General features: G+C 36.3%; 1 protein-coding gene across 1 annotated transcript; it reads left to right on the plus strand.

Moving 5' to 3' along the window:
* The first annotated feature begins 1,640 nt into the window (after nt 1-1,640).
* LOC110914553 (putative SNAP25 homologous protein SNAP30) lies at nt 1,641-5,030 on the plus strand. The gene is made up of 6 exons (XM_022159347.2): nt 1,641-1,862; nt 2,617-3,149; nt 3,951-4,044; nt 4,151-4,284; nt 4,539-4,636; nt 4,799-5,030. The coding sequence occupies exons 2-6, from the start codon at nt 2,661-2,663 to the stop codon at nt 4,896-4,898; spliced, it is 915 nt and encodes a 304-aa protein (XP_022015039.1). The 5' UTR covers nt 1,641-1,862; nt 2,617-2,660; the 3' UTR covers nt 4,899-5,030.
* The last annotated feature ends 10,811 nt before the right edge of the window (nt 5,031-15,841 follow it).

Genomic DNA, 15,841 nt, shown 5'->3' on the forward strand with positions numbered 1-15,841 from the left:
TTGCTTCCAAAACCACCTATTGCTTTATCGTTCTAGATTTCACGACAACCTGTGTGGATTGAAGTAATTTACCGAAATTCGGGTTTGATAATTTCTTATTATTATAGGATTTGAAAATGTTAATTTACAATACATACAAATATAACTTGTAAATGTTAATTGACCCGTTTCGACCCGAACCCGTTTTGAACCATGACTGGACCCGACCCGATCCGACCCGTTTGCTAGGTCTAAAATAAACCATTTAACAAGTGTGGAATAGTAGTATAAAATATTTAGAAGGTTTTATTTTAATTCGGGCAATTATAACTGCTATTTATTATGATTCTGCTTCACTAATCGATGATAAGTCACCATGTATGTAATAATTGAACATGCCCTTCTACACAAAGGTATTGTTTATAATCTATACTAATCTATACTAATGTACATAATACATATGTTGACATTGCATTTTTGTTATTTCATTTACATGGTAAAAGAATGTATATTTTCCAGGTGGAATTAGCAAAGATATTTTTCAAAGATGGAACGTTTCGATTCAACGGTATTAATTTGAGTTAGTTTTCGTTTAAATCCGCCGCATCGGTGACATGTACGTTTTTTTATCTTTAATTTCGTCTAACTTTCGATGTAAATTTTGCTTGGTAGCAACATATGCACGTTTCGAGTTGATGTACATTTCGACATAGATTTTGTTCGGGTAAAATATAATACGTTTTCATTCGACTGTGTAAATTCCAGTTACCGTACGTTTCATTGTAAATTTAGTTGGAACAAGTCGGGTACGCCGTCGCAACGCGCGGCGGGTAAAATGACTAGTTTATACTTGAAGGAAGCTTACATCCTACGCAATCTTCTGATACACATGACACGTAATTCACATTCAATTAGTTTAGTTTTGATTATTTTCTTTTTTTTTTCTTTTCTTTGAATCTCACGGCTACACGTGTACCTAACAAATTGATTTCAAAATGTAAAATTTTTTATTATTATTTTATTCTTATAATTAATTCAGCTTCACTTATTTGACATATATAACTTTTAAAATATGATATTTTATAAAACAATGAATATGTTATTAGAACGAGGTTGCAATTCTATTTATTTCTTTAACCAATAACATATAGCCCTTCAATCATACTCTTAAATTCATACTTTTGTCAAACAAATGCCTCGACCACTAGAAAGAAAGAGACACCTTTCTTACCACCAAGCTAGAATCCCTTTGGGTGCAATTTTCTTTTAGTTGCCTTTTTCAACCTCAATAAAAAAACATTGATTAACGTATCTCATCTTCCACAAAACGTAACAAACCATTCCCATTGAAAAATAAAATCTCACGTGAAATATAAGCTCAATACTTAATAGAGGAGAGGTAGCTTTAGCTAGAGATGAGCTTGGTACCAATCGATACCTGTACCGAAAATCCTAAAAAATGGTACCGGTACCGAAAATACTCGATACAGTACTGTTCGGTAACGGTATCGGTTTAATATCGGTACGAACCAGTATTTGAAGGTAAAATATTTAAATATCGATACCAAAAATGCTAAATATCAACCCCGAAAACGTTTCGATCTGAAAAATTTAATACCGGTACCCGATACCGTGATTCCTACATTTAGCAAAAGAAGATACCCGTGTTGAAATTCAAAAGCGAGGGCCCAAAAGTCTAGATCGTACGCGCTTGGATTCCTTCAACGGTTCCAGACATCAATCACTATTTTACTCCGGTCAATTCTAGTCTAGACTTTTTTTGTTCTTGAACCGTTCTTCGATTTTCAATTCGCAAATTCCTTTATATTCATCTTCATCTGTCTGTATCTTTTCGCATCTCTCCATTTGGTTTAGAATCTCAGGTATAACTTCTCGATCTCAACTTTTAGAATAGTCAAATGTCGTATACAATCAAATGTGGTTCGAATTCCAAGTTTTGAATAGTTGTAATCAGTAACTGCTCTTTGTTGAATTGCTTCTAGGTTTTGATTTGATTAATTTTCTTGTGTTTGGCTGATTAGAATGACCTAATTTTGTTTAGTTTCCTCTTAGGTTTTAACTTTCTTGTGCTTGGCTGATGAGAAGGACCTAATTTTGTTTTCTTTTGTTTGTTGAATTTGCTCTTAGGGTTTGGTAATTAGGTACCGAAAATCCCTAAAAGTTAAAAGTGGGTACCAGTACCGAAAATCTCAAAAGCCGGTACCAAAAGTGTACCCGGTTCGGTAAATTCGGTACCGGTACCGGGTACCATTTGCTCATCCCTAATTCCATGATTAGTTAACCAAAGTTTGGTTAAGTAATCATGGATTAAATGGAGTAATGAAGAGTTAGGTGCAATTGATTTTGGGAAATTAGAAGTCTACAATTTATCAATGATCTGAGTAAAAGTCAAAATTAGTATTTTCCCCAATTTGATTGATGATAAGCTTATTTATTGAATTGTTGAACCATGGCACCTAGATTTGTGTTGCACAAACAAAAGTAAGATCGTCATAAAAATGAGTGAAAATGAACAATAATATCCTGAAATGGTTGATTTACTACGAATATACAGGTATAATTGTTTAAAATATCAGACAAATGAATTTATTAATCATATGTATTTTGTTTTTCCAGGAGTGTTTCTTTACTTTTGCAAATTTCGTGCCGCAAAATTCAATATGTTTGGGCTCAAGAAACCTCATTTCCCTCACAGAATTTCTAAAACCAACTCAGTTGACCCTGGATTCCCTGGTCAACATGCTTCAAATCCGTTCGATTCTGATGACGAGTCAGACAAAAAGTCAACCTTAAACGCGGCAAGAAGAACTTCATCTGAACCTTCTGTGTTGGTCCCAGATTCAAGAGCCGCTCTTTTTGATGATGACGAGGTTAAAAGATCAGGTTACAAAGTTGCTTATGCGTCAAGAAACAAGTACAAAAACGATTTTGTTGATTCTGGTGGTTTGGAGAACCAAGATGTGCAAGAACTGGAACATTATGCTGCTTACAAAGCGGAAGAAACTACAAAAACGGTTAACAGCGCGTTAAAAATTGCGGAAAACATAAGAGAAGATGCCACTAAAACTATGATTACGTTGCATCAACAGGGTGAACAGATTACTAGGACCCACATGACTGCTGCTGATATCGAACAGGATCTTAGCAGGGTATTGTTTCTTTTTCTATATCATACTTCATGAGCTCTTACCGAACGAGATTTCATGTTCGTGTTCATGTTCGTTTGTTAATTTTAGGCAAAGAATGCAAGCGAACGTTCATGAACACAAACTAATGTTCATGAACACAAATGGAAACAAACGAACACAAACAAACGTTCATGAACAAAATATATAATACACTGATACTTATCAAATGGTTAATTTAATATTGAAGTATTTAACTAAAATATAAAAACTTAAAACACTAATGAACTATCGAACACAAACAAACGAACACGTTATCGAACGTTCACGAACATAAATGAACGAACACGACCTCTGTTCATGTTCATTTATTTAAACTAAATGAACGAAATTTCCTGATCGTGAACGTTCATTTATCAAACTAACGAACACAAACGAACTTCCCGCCGAACGGTTCACGCACTGTTCGCTAAACGTTCGGTTTGTTTGCAGCCCTAGCCGGGTAAAAATAGGCGCATATAAAAAGGGTCATATGTCAGTATAGATCAAAACGGGTCATTTGTTAATGATCAAAACGGGCGGGCTTGATCAGCTAACACTCTTTTGTTTATAATTTAAAAAAATTAGTAATAATCTAAATTTTTGAATAGAAACAATTTAGGAGGGACCCTGGATCAAAACTTACTTTTGGACACATATCAAGCCGTTTGACCCGTTTCACATTTAGCTAATCTTTTTTATTTGACCCGTTACAGATTATACACAACCTGAATCAATAGATTTATAATATGTATCTGGATATTGAAGTTATATATTCTGATGCAGGGCGAGAAGCTTTTGGGAAGTCTCGGGGGCATATTCTCGAGAACCTGGAAGCCTAAGAAGGGTCATACAATTACCGGGCCCGTGCTCACCAGAGGTGAGATTAGGATATAAAACTCGTCGTTGATGCATTATTTGATAATTTAGTGTATTTCTTGGTCGTATGGTAATTTATGAAAGTTGAGTGTTTGATGATATTTCAGATGATCCGGCACAACGAAAGGGTGCCCATTTGGAACAACGAGAAAAACTGGGACTGTCCACAACTCAAACTAAGGGACAGTGGCATTCGAGAACTCCACCCCCTGAACCCACAAACGCGTTGCAGAAAGTCGAGGTGAATATAATTTGCATTGACCGAATGACGCGCGTTTTTTATACTAGAAAAGTTAAAACAATTTTGGAAAAAATGTGTTTGGGCCATGGTCATCTCAATTTTGTTTGACCAGTTTCACCCGATACGAAAAGTTAGTAGTTTTAACTTTTAACCTATACTTGTCCAGCCTGCCCATTTTGCCACCTCGCCCGTTAAGTGTTCTGTTAGTGTTTATAATTATGACTTTTTAATAAATTATTTTTGACCATAAACAGTATGAGAAAACAAAGCAAGATGATGCCCTGTCAGACTTAAGTAACATCCTCGGGGAGCTTAAAGAAATGGCTGTCGACATGGGTTCAGAGATTGAAAGGTTAGAGGTCTTTTTGGTCTATTGTCGTAAACTGTTTATTTTGTGACCATGAGAATCCGTTATGGGTCCACCAATACTCTGCTAACTAGTGGAAACACGCAACTGTCGTAAACCTTGTGTGTGTGTAACTTGTTTACTGAAAATTAACTCTGATACCTGCAGGCAAAACAAAGCTCTTAATCCTCTTGAAGAGGATATTGATGAGCTCAATTTCCGAGTTAAAGGTGCTAATCAACGTACTCGACGTTTGCTTGGAAAGTAGATCTTCCCCTGGTTCTTGATTTCCGCTTGACAGTTGGTATTCATTTGTTCATGGTCTGTATGATGTTGATAACTTGATGCAGATAAACACTTGTTTGCAAGAGGTTATAATGCTCCCAGAATTTTCTTACTAGCCTCTGTTACACATTTATATAGGCAAAAGATCAAATACAAATAATCTTAACATACTAAACATACAAATTGAAGGAAAACCCAAAAAGACAAGGTGGCATTTTTGTAATTACCACCAACTATCAAAGTTACAACCAAAAATACCTAAAAAAACACAATTTTTTTTTAACATTTTTTATTAAAAAATCGCTACATTTCGTTAGCAAAAAAAAAAAAAAAAAAAAAAAATTTTTTTTGACTGCTACTAAAAGTAGCGATTTTTTAATAAAAAATGTTAAAAAAATAAAATAAAAAAATTTGTGTGTTTTTTTTTATTTTTTTAGATTTTTTTAGGTTTTTTGGGGGGTTTAGTTTTTAGCATTTTAGCTTGGGTTAGGGGGGGGGGGGGGTTAGGTTTTTTTTAGGTTTTTGGGGGTGGGGGGGTGGGGGGGGGTTAGGTTTTTTTAGGTTTTTGGGGGTGGGGGGGGGGGTTAGGTTTTTTTAGGTTTTTGGGGGGGGTGGGGGGGGGGGGTTAGGTTTTTTTTTAGGTTTTTGGGGGGTGGGGGTGGGGGGTTTAGGTTTTTTTTGAGGGTGGGGGAGTGGTTAGGTTTTTTTAGGTATATTTGTAGAGTAACTTTGATAGTTATTGATAATTACAAAAATGCCACCTTGTCCTTTTGAGTTTTCCTTCAATTTGTATGTTTAGTATGTTAAGATTATTTGTACAAGAACTTTACCCCATTTATATATTGTACATGGGATTGTCTAAAAGTCATTAGAAATAATGTATACAGTTAAAAAAAATTAAAATTTTTAGTATTGCAATTTGTGTAATCTAAATGATAAAACATATGATGAGTACTACCTATGGTCATGATATATTTTATTGCCTTCAAAAGTTAAAACTTTAATAATATATTTGTATACAGATTCGTGAAGAGTTTATAAAAAGTATCTTGCATATAATTTCTTAAACAATACAGCACACATTGCCCTTTTTGTCGTCATTGTAATTTCATTTAATAATTTATACATCTCGAGTTGTATATTATTAGTTCAAAAAAAGTAAATCCAACAATTCACCCAAAACAAACACTAAAAACGAATAATAAAAAGTCGTATTCATCGCAAACGAAATACATTAACCGTGAGAATCTGTCACACACCATATTAAATTTCGTGTTTCGTCATAAGTGTCTTCATACCTACCATCTTCTTGTAATATTTTACCCTACAAATTGTTCATATTTCTTGGCTATCACGTTTAAATCAATGTTATTTGAATCGGTATATGAATAGTCTCCGCACAAGCATCCGAACGACTTAAAGTCAAAATAATAAAATCGGTTTTAGGGGAGGAGGGGCGGTGCGTTATAGCACCGTGATAAACAAAAATAACACGTTGAACACCGCCGCCTCCATTTGTATCACGCGTGAAATTTGAAACGCGTTGAAGTTTGAAAGAATTTGAACGTTGGCATATATTCGACCGTTATTCAACGGTAATTTATTAAAAAAAAAAAAACCTTTAAACCTTTTATATATCTCTCCATTTTAAACCATTTTACACACATCAAAAACATAAACCCATTTCCCACAATCTACATCTTTCTCAAATGGATTTCCCTACGGATTCGACGTTTTCGATTTCTAGCAATAGCGATACCGAGTCGTCTTCCGACAATGAGACGCTAAAATATTTTGTGTCGGTGTATAACGAGCTTGATGCCGAGTCGTCCCGCCCAAAGAAGAAGATGGTCGACCGTGATCGTATACGTGCCAACGAAGTTTTGATGAACGATTATTTTGTGGAAAATCCGCTCTACAATGCCGAAACGTTTAGAGATCGGTTTCGTTTACCCAAAGAATTATTTTTAAAGATTGTTGGAGATATCGAAGCAAGCGAGGAATGGTTTCAAGAACGTTACGATGCGAGGGGCAAACCAAGTTTACGCCGATACAAAAATGCACGTCCGCCATTCGCCAACTAGCGACAGGTAACCCTCCCGATCAATATGATGAATACCTAGCTATGTCGACCAGAACTTCATGTGAATGTTTGCAATTTTTTTGCAACGCGGTCATTAAGTTGTATGCTAACGAGTTTTTACGTAAACCGACGAGCCACGACATCTCACGTATTTACGCCGCACACGAGGCTAGATGGCATTTTCCCGGGATGCTCGGTAGCATCGATTGTACACATATCGAGTGGAAAAAATTGTCCAAGAGAGTTGCGAGGGGCGTATGTTAGGGGAGACATCAAAAGACCAACCATCATACTAGAAGCGGTGGCGTCGAATGATTTATGGATTTGGCATTCGTATTTCGGTGTTCCAGGTTCAAACAACGACATCAATGTGTTGCACACGTCGCCGTTGTTTCAAACCGTAACGGATGGTACCACACCTTCCTCTCCTTTCTATGTTAACGGTCGACATTACAGACGAGGCTTTTTTCTTGTGGATGGTATCTACCCGTCTTGGTCTGTTTTTGTGAAAGCTCCCTCATTTCCTGTCGAGCCTAAAGAAATCGTGTTCAAAAAATTGCAAGAATCGGCAAGAAAAGATGTTGAGAAGGCATTTGGTGTTTTAAAGGGTAGATGGGGTATACTACACCGACCGGTTCGTGCGACGACCAAGAAATCAATACATAGCATAGTGTATGCATGTATCATATTGCACAATATGCTGATCAAAGAAGACGGACGTGCAATATCCCCGGATTGGGTGCCGGATCCTCCTACACAAGTTCAAGTTCCACAAAATATCCATCTAGAATTGCGTAATAAAGAAACTCACTTTCGGTTGAGATACGATTTAATCGAACTAGTAGGTTCTCTAGGTTTGGAGTTTCATGATTCGGACGAGGAGTAGGTTTTTTTTTTTAAATTGTATGTTTCTAGTATGTTAAATTGAAGTAGTATGTTTTAAATTTAATGAAATTTTTAATTTTAGTGTTTTATTGTTAATTTCTAATTTAAAATAAAAAATAAAAAAAATTAGTGAAATTATAATTTTGTTTTAAAATAAAATTAAAAATTTCTAAATTTAAAATGAAAATTTGGGAGTGATAGAATTCCATCACTAGTGATACCACCCGCCTACATTTCTATCACTAGTGATAGAATATTGGGTGATGACATGACATGATTTAATTGGATAGTGGGAGTGATAGAAATCTATCACTAGTGACCACCCCTCCTCCCCTTATGTTGTTAGGGTGAACGGAGTGGGGGCGGTAAACCCACTCGGTACCGACCCCCCCTCCACTGCCAACCATTTTTACCAATCGGGGATGCATGGGGATTACCGAATTGGGGGTGTTTTCGGTGAAGGTTCACCGATTCGATGAAGGGAGGGAAAGGGGGAGAGAGAGGGTGTGTGGTGAGGTCCATTTTTTCTCAACCAATCACATATTTTTCTTTTTTTTTAAATAGTTTATCTAAACCCTATTAGGTAAACCATCGCTAATATTTTTAGCATTAGGTACACAATTGGCATGACGCTATGTGATTGGAAGAATTGAGAATTTACCTATTTCATTAGGTAACCACTCCCTTCACCATTAATCATTATATTAAATGCTTTGATGTAAGTTGAGTTGGGGGTCTTTTTATATGATTTGATGTTTAATTCTCAGAACATTAACTAAGAAACTCGATGTGTGTATATGTGGTGCTTTCATTTTTTTAGATTATTGTTGGTTTCGAGCGATGAGAATCCAATTAGCAAGATAATATTGTGAGCGTTGTGTAGAGAATTTTGGTTCAGTAGGAAATGATTTGTAAAATTTTGTTGATAAAGTACTTGGAAAAATTATTTACTTAAATCGGTACTTTAAGAAGTATTTATTAAAATGAGTGTTTTTTTTAAACTTACCTTTTCTAACTCCTAATCTTATTGGGTAAAATAATTTCTATTTGAAAACAACTAGTGTTAACCACCCCCGCGTTGTGGCGGGGATGAACACCAATGCCACACTACTATCAGCGACCACCAACAATAAAGTTGCAGCGTGTTAATACGAAGAAATTAAACCGAAACGTAAAACATATAAAAAATAACTAAGTCAATCTAGGACCCTAGCATTACGATTAACCTGTCAAACGGAAAAAAATAGACGACGTAAAATCGTTTAACCACACACGCACGTTGCGCCCTGTTAACTCGCAAAATTATTTATAGTATTTAAATGAAATACAAATTTGTCTTTAGTGGATACAACCCACTAAGAATTATGTGACAAATCATAATGCATAGATATGTTGCAAATTATATACCCCCATGTTGTGGTGGGGGCGTAAAACCGTGCTAAGTAGCTCCAATATTATATCACCGTGAGCGACCATCAATACCAGAAAGGTTCGTGTAAAAAAAGAAATAAAAAATGAAATATAAAATCGAACGAAAAGTAGACGATGAAACAATGTTGAACCACACACTCTAAATGTAAACATAGAAGACAATAACTAAGTTGTTCTGTGACGGGGTGTTAAACAGGAAAACTACGCATCAAAAGATTGAATCATACACGCACGTTGTAGCATGTTAACTCGCAAAATTTGACCAAAACGTTATACAAAAAATCTGTATGGGGTTAAAAGTGATTGGTTAAAATGTAAAACATATAAATGTATGGGGTTAAGAGTACAAAATTAAAGATAAAAAAGAAAGAAAAAAAACTAAAAGTATGTACAGCCCACCAAACATATGAGTATAACCCCTTATTCCTACAAATGTTAATTTGTATATGCTTAAAAGTGATTTATGGTTAAAACTAAAACAAATTAAAGATAAAAGAATTAAAGATAAAAGAATCAAAATAGAGTACAACCCATGAAACATATATACAATGCTTGATGCCTACATATGTTTCAAATTGATATTATATAAATGTTGTTTAATAAGAGTTAAAGAATAAGTTTCAAATAAAACTAAAAACATACTGTTATCATGAAATTTTATGAAAAGGCTTTTAATTTATTTTTAATTTAAACATTTTCTTTTTCTTTTATTAAAGCGTTTTTTAATATAAATGTCTATATTCTTTTATAAATATTCTATTAGTTTTCTTACAAATACTTTTTTTAACAAATTAAAAAAATATATATATAACTTTTAAATACATTTTTAAATAATTTAGAATATATATTTTCCAAGACAATTTTATTATGAAATAGCATGATCAAATAATATGAGTTACAAATGATTGATTTAATATTCTTAAGAACATCATTTTTAGTAACGAATCATATTTATATTTTTTTAATAATTAAGATGTATTTTTTTATTATGTAAAGTATTAAAAAAATTTAAAAAATAGTTAAAACATGAAAAATAAGGGTTTGAATATGTGATAATGATGTGTGCAAAATGCAACATATAAATTACATCAAATGAGGCATAAAACTAACTTTTTTTAATACTAATGTTGGAAAAAACTTGTTTCTTTCTTCCGTTTAAATTTACAGGACCAAAAGAGCTTAAAAGAACAAAAGGAGCAAATAAGCAGTCAAAACCAACATAAATACAAAAAGAATGAATAAACGTGACATGTCCGACCCCTCGGCAGCATCCCAAAAGCAAAAACAAGGCAACAGAAGCCTGACCACGGGGTCGTGCCCAGCTGGGCATGGGGTGTGGTTAGAGGCCTGCACAAAAGACAAACCTGTAGAAGCTTCCACGCCCACCACGAGGGCGTGCCCAGCTCAGCACGAGGCGTGGTCAATGCAAAGATACGCAGAATCTTGATAGTACAGATAAGAGTTGACCATGGGGCCGTGCCCAGGAGACACGGGGTCGTGTGGGGCCCTCTGCTGACAATTGCAATAAATCCGCCCCATGTGGAAATGGGAGAGTATAGCTATGGACTTCATTACGAAACTCCCTCGCACGCCATCAGGTCACGATAGCATTTGGGTTATCGTTGATCGTCTTACTAAATCCGCCCACTTTCGACCAATACGAGAAGACTATAAGGTTGAACGATTAGCACGAATCTATACCGACGAAGTTATTTGTCAACATGGGACACATCATGACATCATCTCTGACCGTGATGGTCGATTTATCTCGCGCCTTTGGGAAACTTTTCAATCTGCTCTGGGTACTACTCTTAATCTCAGTACCGTTTTCCATCCCCAGACCGACGGTCAGACTGAACCCACAATTCGCACCATTGAAGACATGCTTCGCTCGTGTGTCGTAGATTTTGGTGGTAATTGGGATTCGCATTTACCTTTAGTCGAGTTCTCATACAACAACAGTTATCACTCTAGCATTCAAATGGCACCATTTGAGGCATTATATGGAAGAAAATGTCGATCGCCCATTGTATGGCACGAGATCGGAGATGCGCAAATTACTGGTCCTGAGTTATTGCAAGAAACGACTGACAAGATCCTCCATATACGAGACAATCTCTTGAAAGCTCAGAGTTGTCAAAAGAGTTACGCCGATAAACGCCGCAAGCCCCTTGAGTTCGAAGTTGGTGATCACGTACTCCTAAAGGTTTCACCTTGGAAGGGGGTGATTGGATTCAGCAAGAAAGGAAAGCTAGCGCCTCGATATGTTGGACCCTTTAAGATTCTGGAATGAATTGGCAAAGTGGCCTACAAACTCGAACTACCGGAGGAACTCAGCAACCTACACCCGACTTTCCACGTTTCGAACCTCAAAAAGTGTCTAGCCTGTGACAACCCTCACTAAACCAGGTATCCGTACGATTTAATTAATAATTAATTATTGCTTGATTACTGTGCTTAACTGAATTTACTGATGAACTGCTACTTGATTCCTGATATTTTTACCTATCTGCATCATACTTTGATTTCCGTCACTACATTATTTACATACTGAAATCTAGTGACAAACATGATGCACAAAAGCACAGTAGCACTATGAACGGATAACCTATTGAACATGCTGATAAAGCCAGCATCAGGCAGATACTGCCTCTAAGGCCTGTATGAGCCAGAAATATTTTACTACACCCATAGTGAGTCTTTAGGAATAAGTTACGATGACTGGATGTGCCTAAAACATACACCGAGCACAAAACACAGCACTTTAATTTACAATTCAGCTTCTAGCTGGCTAATAAAGTGCCAAAACATGAGAAAAATATTACTAGACACTTTCCAAAGTGTCGGGAATAAGTTGTGTCACTAAAAATGGTATTAACAACACTTAAAAGCTTTGTTAAGTGCTTTAACGGATTGCTATCCAACCGAACAACCGGACTTTACCCGGAACACAAAAATATTGACATTAACATTATTTATCTTTTTCTGAGCCAGCTAGGGGCCCTGAACACCCTAACACCCGCGTTAAAACACAACACACCACTAACCGAGTTAAGTGCTTAACTAACCTACTTAACCTAACTAGATAACCTAACTAATGGTTGGATTCGAACTAGGTACCCCCCCCCCCCCCATTACAAACCGTCCCCATGTAGGGGGACACCCCTTGTACTTTGTAGATTATAATAATCTAACTTGTCTAAAATCAACTAGACACAAAGTCCATTGGATAAACATGTTGAGATTGTCTATAAGTACTAGTGATGGCACATTAGAACTTACACTCCATACAACATCCACCAAACTCTCTCCCTCTCCTCTCTACATATCACGGCCGAACACCCCCTTGGCCCAACCATCCATTTTCGTTTTTTATCTTGCAAGTTCCAAGCTCTACAAGTGTCAAGGGTCACGTATTAGGAAGCTCGGAGCAAACGGAAGGCGAAGGACCTCACTCTCTAGCTTTTATCCACCCGATTTACGTCTAGATTCTTCCCTAGCCTCGAGCTAGAGGTATAATGCTTAAAACACTCTCTTGAACTAATCTAAAGTGGTTAATACGATGTGTAACGGTTAAAACTCGAAATCTTACAAAATCATGCATTAAAGTTTACTAAAAATGCAAGTATTGTTGGTTAAAAGCTCATAAGTTGTGTAAATGTTGTAGTAATTGAAAGTTGTGATTATTTAGACCCGATCTATGATGTGGTAGCTCGGATCATTGTTTAACCCGGTTTAATCATGGTCATAGATCATGACATAAGCTTGTTTTGAATGGTACAAGGGTTAAAAGGTGAAACTCTACCACACGCGAATCATGAACTTGTGTAAAAGTGTTTCACTTGTGGAATAGTGTTTAAAACTAGCAGATCTACGTATCTGAAAGGGGTATTTTCAAAGGACCAAGCGTCAAAGAAAATCATGTTTTCTAAAAATAGATCTTACATTAACAAGCATGATTTTTATAAACCATAAGTGTGTAAACACTTGTGAAATGAAAAGTTTCGACAAAATAACAATCTTTGAAAAAGATGACAGGAAGTTGTAAAGACGGATTTACTCTAAAAACGAGGTTTTTACGAGATCAAATTACTTTATATAAAGATCCACAAAATATAATGGGATTTACACTATAGTTTCGGAAAAACTACAAGTTCATGTGATTTATGCGATTTACATACTTGTCGACTAGTTTGATGTGTCGGAAATTGTTTGATTGAATAAGGAAGTTGTTGAAATTGATTTTGTAAAAGAAAATGATACGCTTGAAAGCGTGGCCACCTCCAGTTACAGAGGAAACTCTGGCGAAATTTTTCTAAAAACCTAACACTTAGAATTATTTTCACTATAAGTGTTAGAAATATCTTTTCGACATGTTTTCAAAATATATTTCGCCACGACTTTATTTACAAATATTCGGAGGTGGGATTTTCACAAAATTAAATGCGATAAATATATATTCGGTAAATATATATTTTCACAACATTGTTTATGATTATTTTGTGAAAAATACATAAATATTATTTTTAGAGTAAAAATAATATTTTCAAACGTTAACAGATCCAAAATAATACGAACGCCTCTACGATAACTATATGAGTTACACCGGTAATTACTATTACCACTCGATCGTTAAAACGTAACTTACGCATTTTACGGAAATAATCATGAACGCGTATTTTATCAACGTATTATTTTTGGGGAAAATTATGTGAAAAGAAAATATAATATTTTTGAGAAAAATATTTATATTTTGGAATTAGAAATAAATATATATTAACTGAGACTTAATGATATAATTCGAAAGCACATGTATTAAATCCCCCATCCTTGGGAAGGAGACTAACTACCAAGTATATACGAAAAGTAAACCCGAAATAGTTGTCTAACTATTTCCCGAAAACTTAAACTATAAAGCTAAGGCACGGCCGTCCGTCTAATAGAGTTAGCACATGTAGGTCGTTGCACAGCTGCCTGATTTGGAGTACTTGGTAGAGACGCACCGACTGTGAGTTCATGTCCCCCTTTTTCTCATAACTGTTTTTAGTTTTCTAAACTGCGGGGGTGAAATACATGTTACTATGATTACGAATATTTCTTACATGGTATGGTCAGCTAAGGAAGGAACTGTTAGGTTATGTGATTTGGGTAGGTGAAACCTTAAGAACATTAGTCCTCGTAGTACGATCGAGGGATACAAGTGATAGGCCTATTTGAGCATAACAAACCCCACCCATGCGCTCTAAGGTTGGACCATGTGGTGACCTTGTCTTAACACCACCCATGCGCCCGCAGGTTGGACCATGTGGTGACCTTGTCGTAACACCACCCATGCGCCCGCAGGTTGGACCATGTGGTGACCTTGTCCTATCCCCTCCCATGCGCCCACAGGTTGGACCATGTGGTTACACATTAACTGATATGTTTCCTTATTTGCTTTCATACCAGAGTTTACAAAATATTCACACTTACAATGATTATAAAGGTTTATTCGCGCGCACATACTAAACACATGAACTCGCTCAACATTATTGTTGATTTTTCAACTTACATGTATTTCAGGGAATTAAAGGATCTGGCACGGTATGGCACGTTTTCCCGCTGCACTAGTTTCCGAGGTCATCCGGGGTTTAGGGAATGTGACTCTTTCCTGGACAAGTCACAGTCCTTAAACCATGTTTATGTTATGTTGAGTTTGTAATGTTTGTTGAACAAGGTTATGGTTGTTAGGGTGTTTTCCCGTTAAAACAATGTTACGGTATTTTGGTTTTAAACTTAATCAAATGGATGATCTTGCATGTTTTTAATTCATATAGCTTTGTTATGATTAAGCTATGGTATTAAGAAGTCACACCAAATTAACCACGCTTCCGCAAAGCCAGGGTGTGACAGCTTGGTATCAGAGCTCTGATCATAGCGAACTAGGATTCCTTCTCGAGTCTAGACTATGATCACTAGGGCTCTCACGAAAACATTTTTACTGCATACCACTTAAGTCCAGATCCAAAATATTTTTACAAACGAATGTTGAGCACATTTTATTTATTTATTTTTAGGCTCAGTCTTGGAGGCTGAGGCTCGGTCTTGGAGGCTGAGGCTCGGTCTTGGAGGCCGAGGCTCGATCTAAGAGATCGAGGTAGATGGCTAGTGAGACTAGGGAGAATAGGCTCAGTCTTGGAGGCTGAGGCTCGGTCTTGGAGGCCGAGGCTCGATCTGAGAGGTCGAGGTAGATGATAGAGCAGTCTTAGAGACTGGGAGGAATTTGGCTAGTGGGACTAGGGGTATCAGTCTAGGAGACTGGAAGGCTAGTGGGACTAGGAGAATTATTAGATTGCTTATTGACTAACATGTTTATATGATTATATGATTGATGATTATACGTATATGTGTTTGTGTTACAAACGTCATGCTTTCATCATGTACTAGAAAGATGGACACTACGAATCCCATGGCCATAGTATCAGACGACATAGTTTCATCGGAGCACGAGGTGTACATTTCCGATACTACCGGCACAGACGATGACG

This window comes from Helianthus annuus, chromosome 2 (assembly GCF_002127325.2).
Source record: "Helianthus annuus cultivar XRQ/B chromosome 2, HanXRQr2.0-SUNRISE, whole genome shotgun sequence".
In the NCBI taxonomy this organism is placed as follows: Eukaryota; Viridiplantae; Streptophyta; class Magnoliopsida; order Asterales; family Asteraceae; genus Helianthus; species Helianthus annuus.

Coding starts and splice junctions, on each gene's coding strand:
- LOC110914553 (XM_022159347.2), top strand. CDS start 2,661: ATGTTTGGGCTCAAGAAACCTCATTTCCCTCACAGAATTTCTAAAACC. Junction 3,150..3,950: donor TCGAACAGGATCTTAGCAGG/GTATTGTTTCTT, acceptor ATTCTGATGCAG/GGCGAGAAGCTTTTGGGAAG. Junction 4,285..4,538: donor ACGCGTTGCAGAAAGTCGAG/GTGAATATAATT, acceptor GACCATAAACAG/TATGAGAAAACAAAGCAAGA.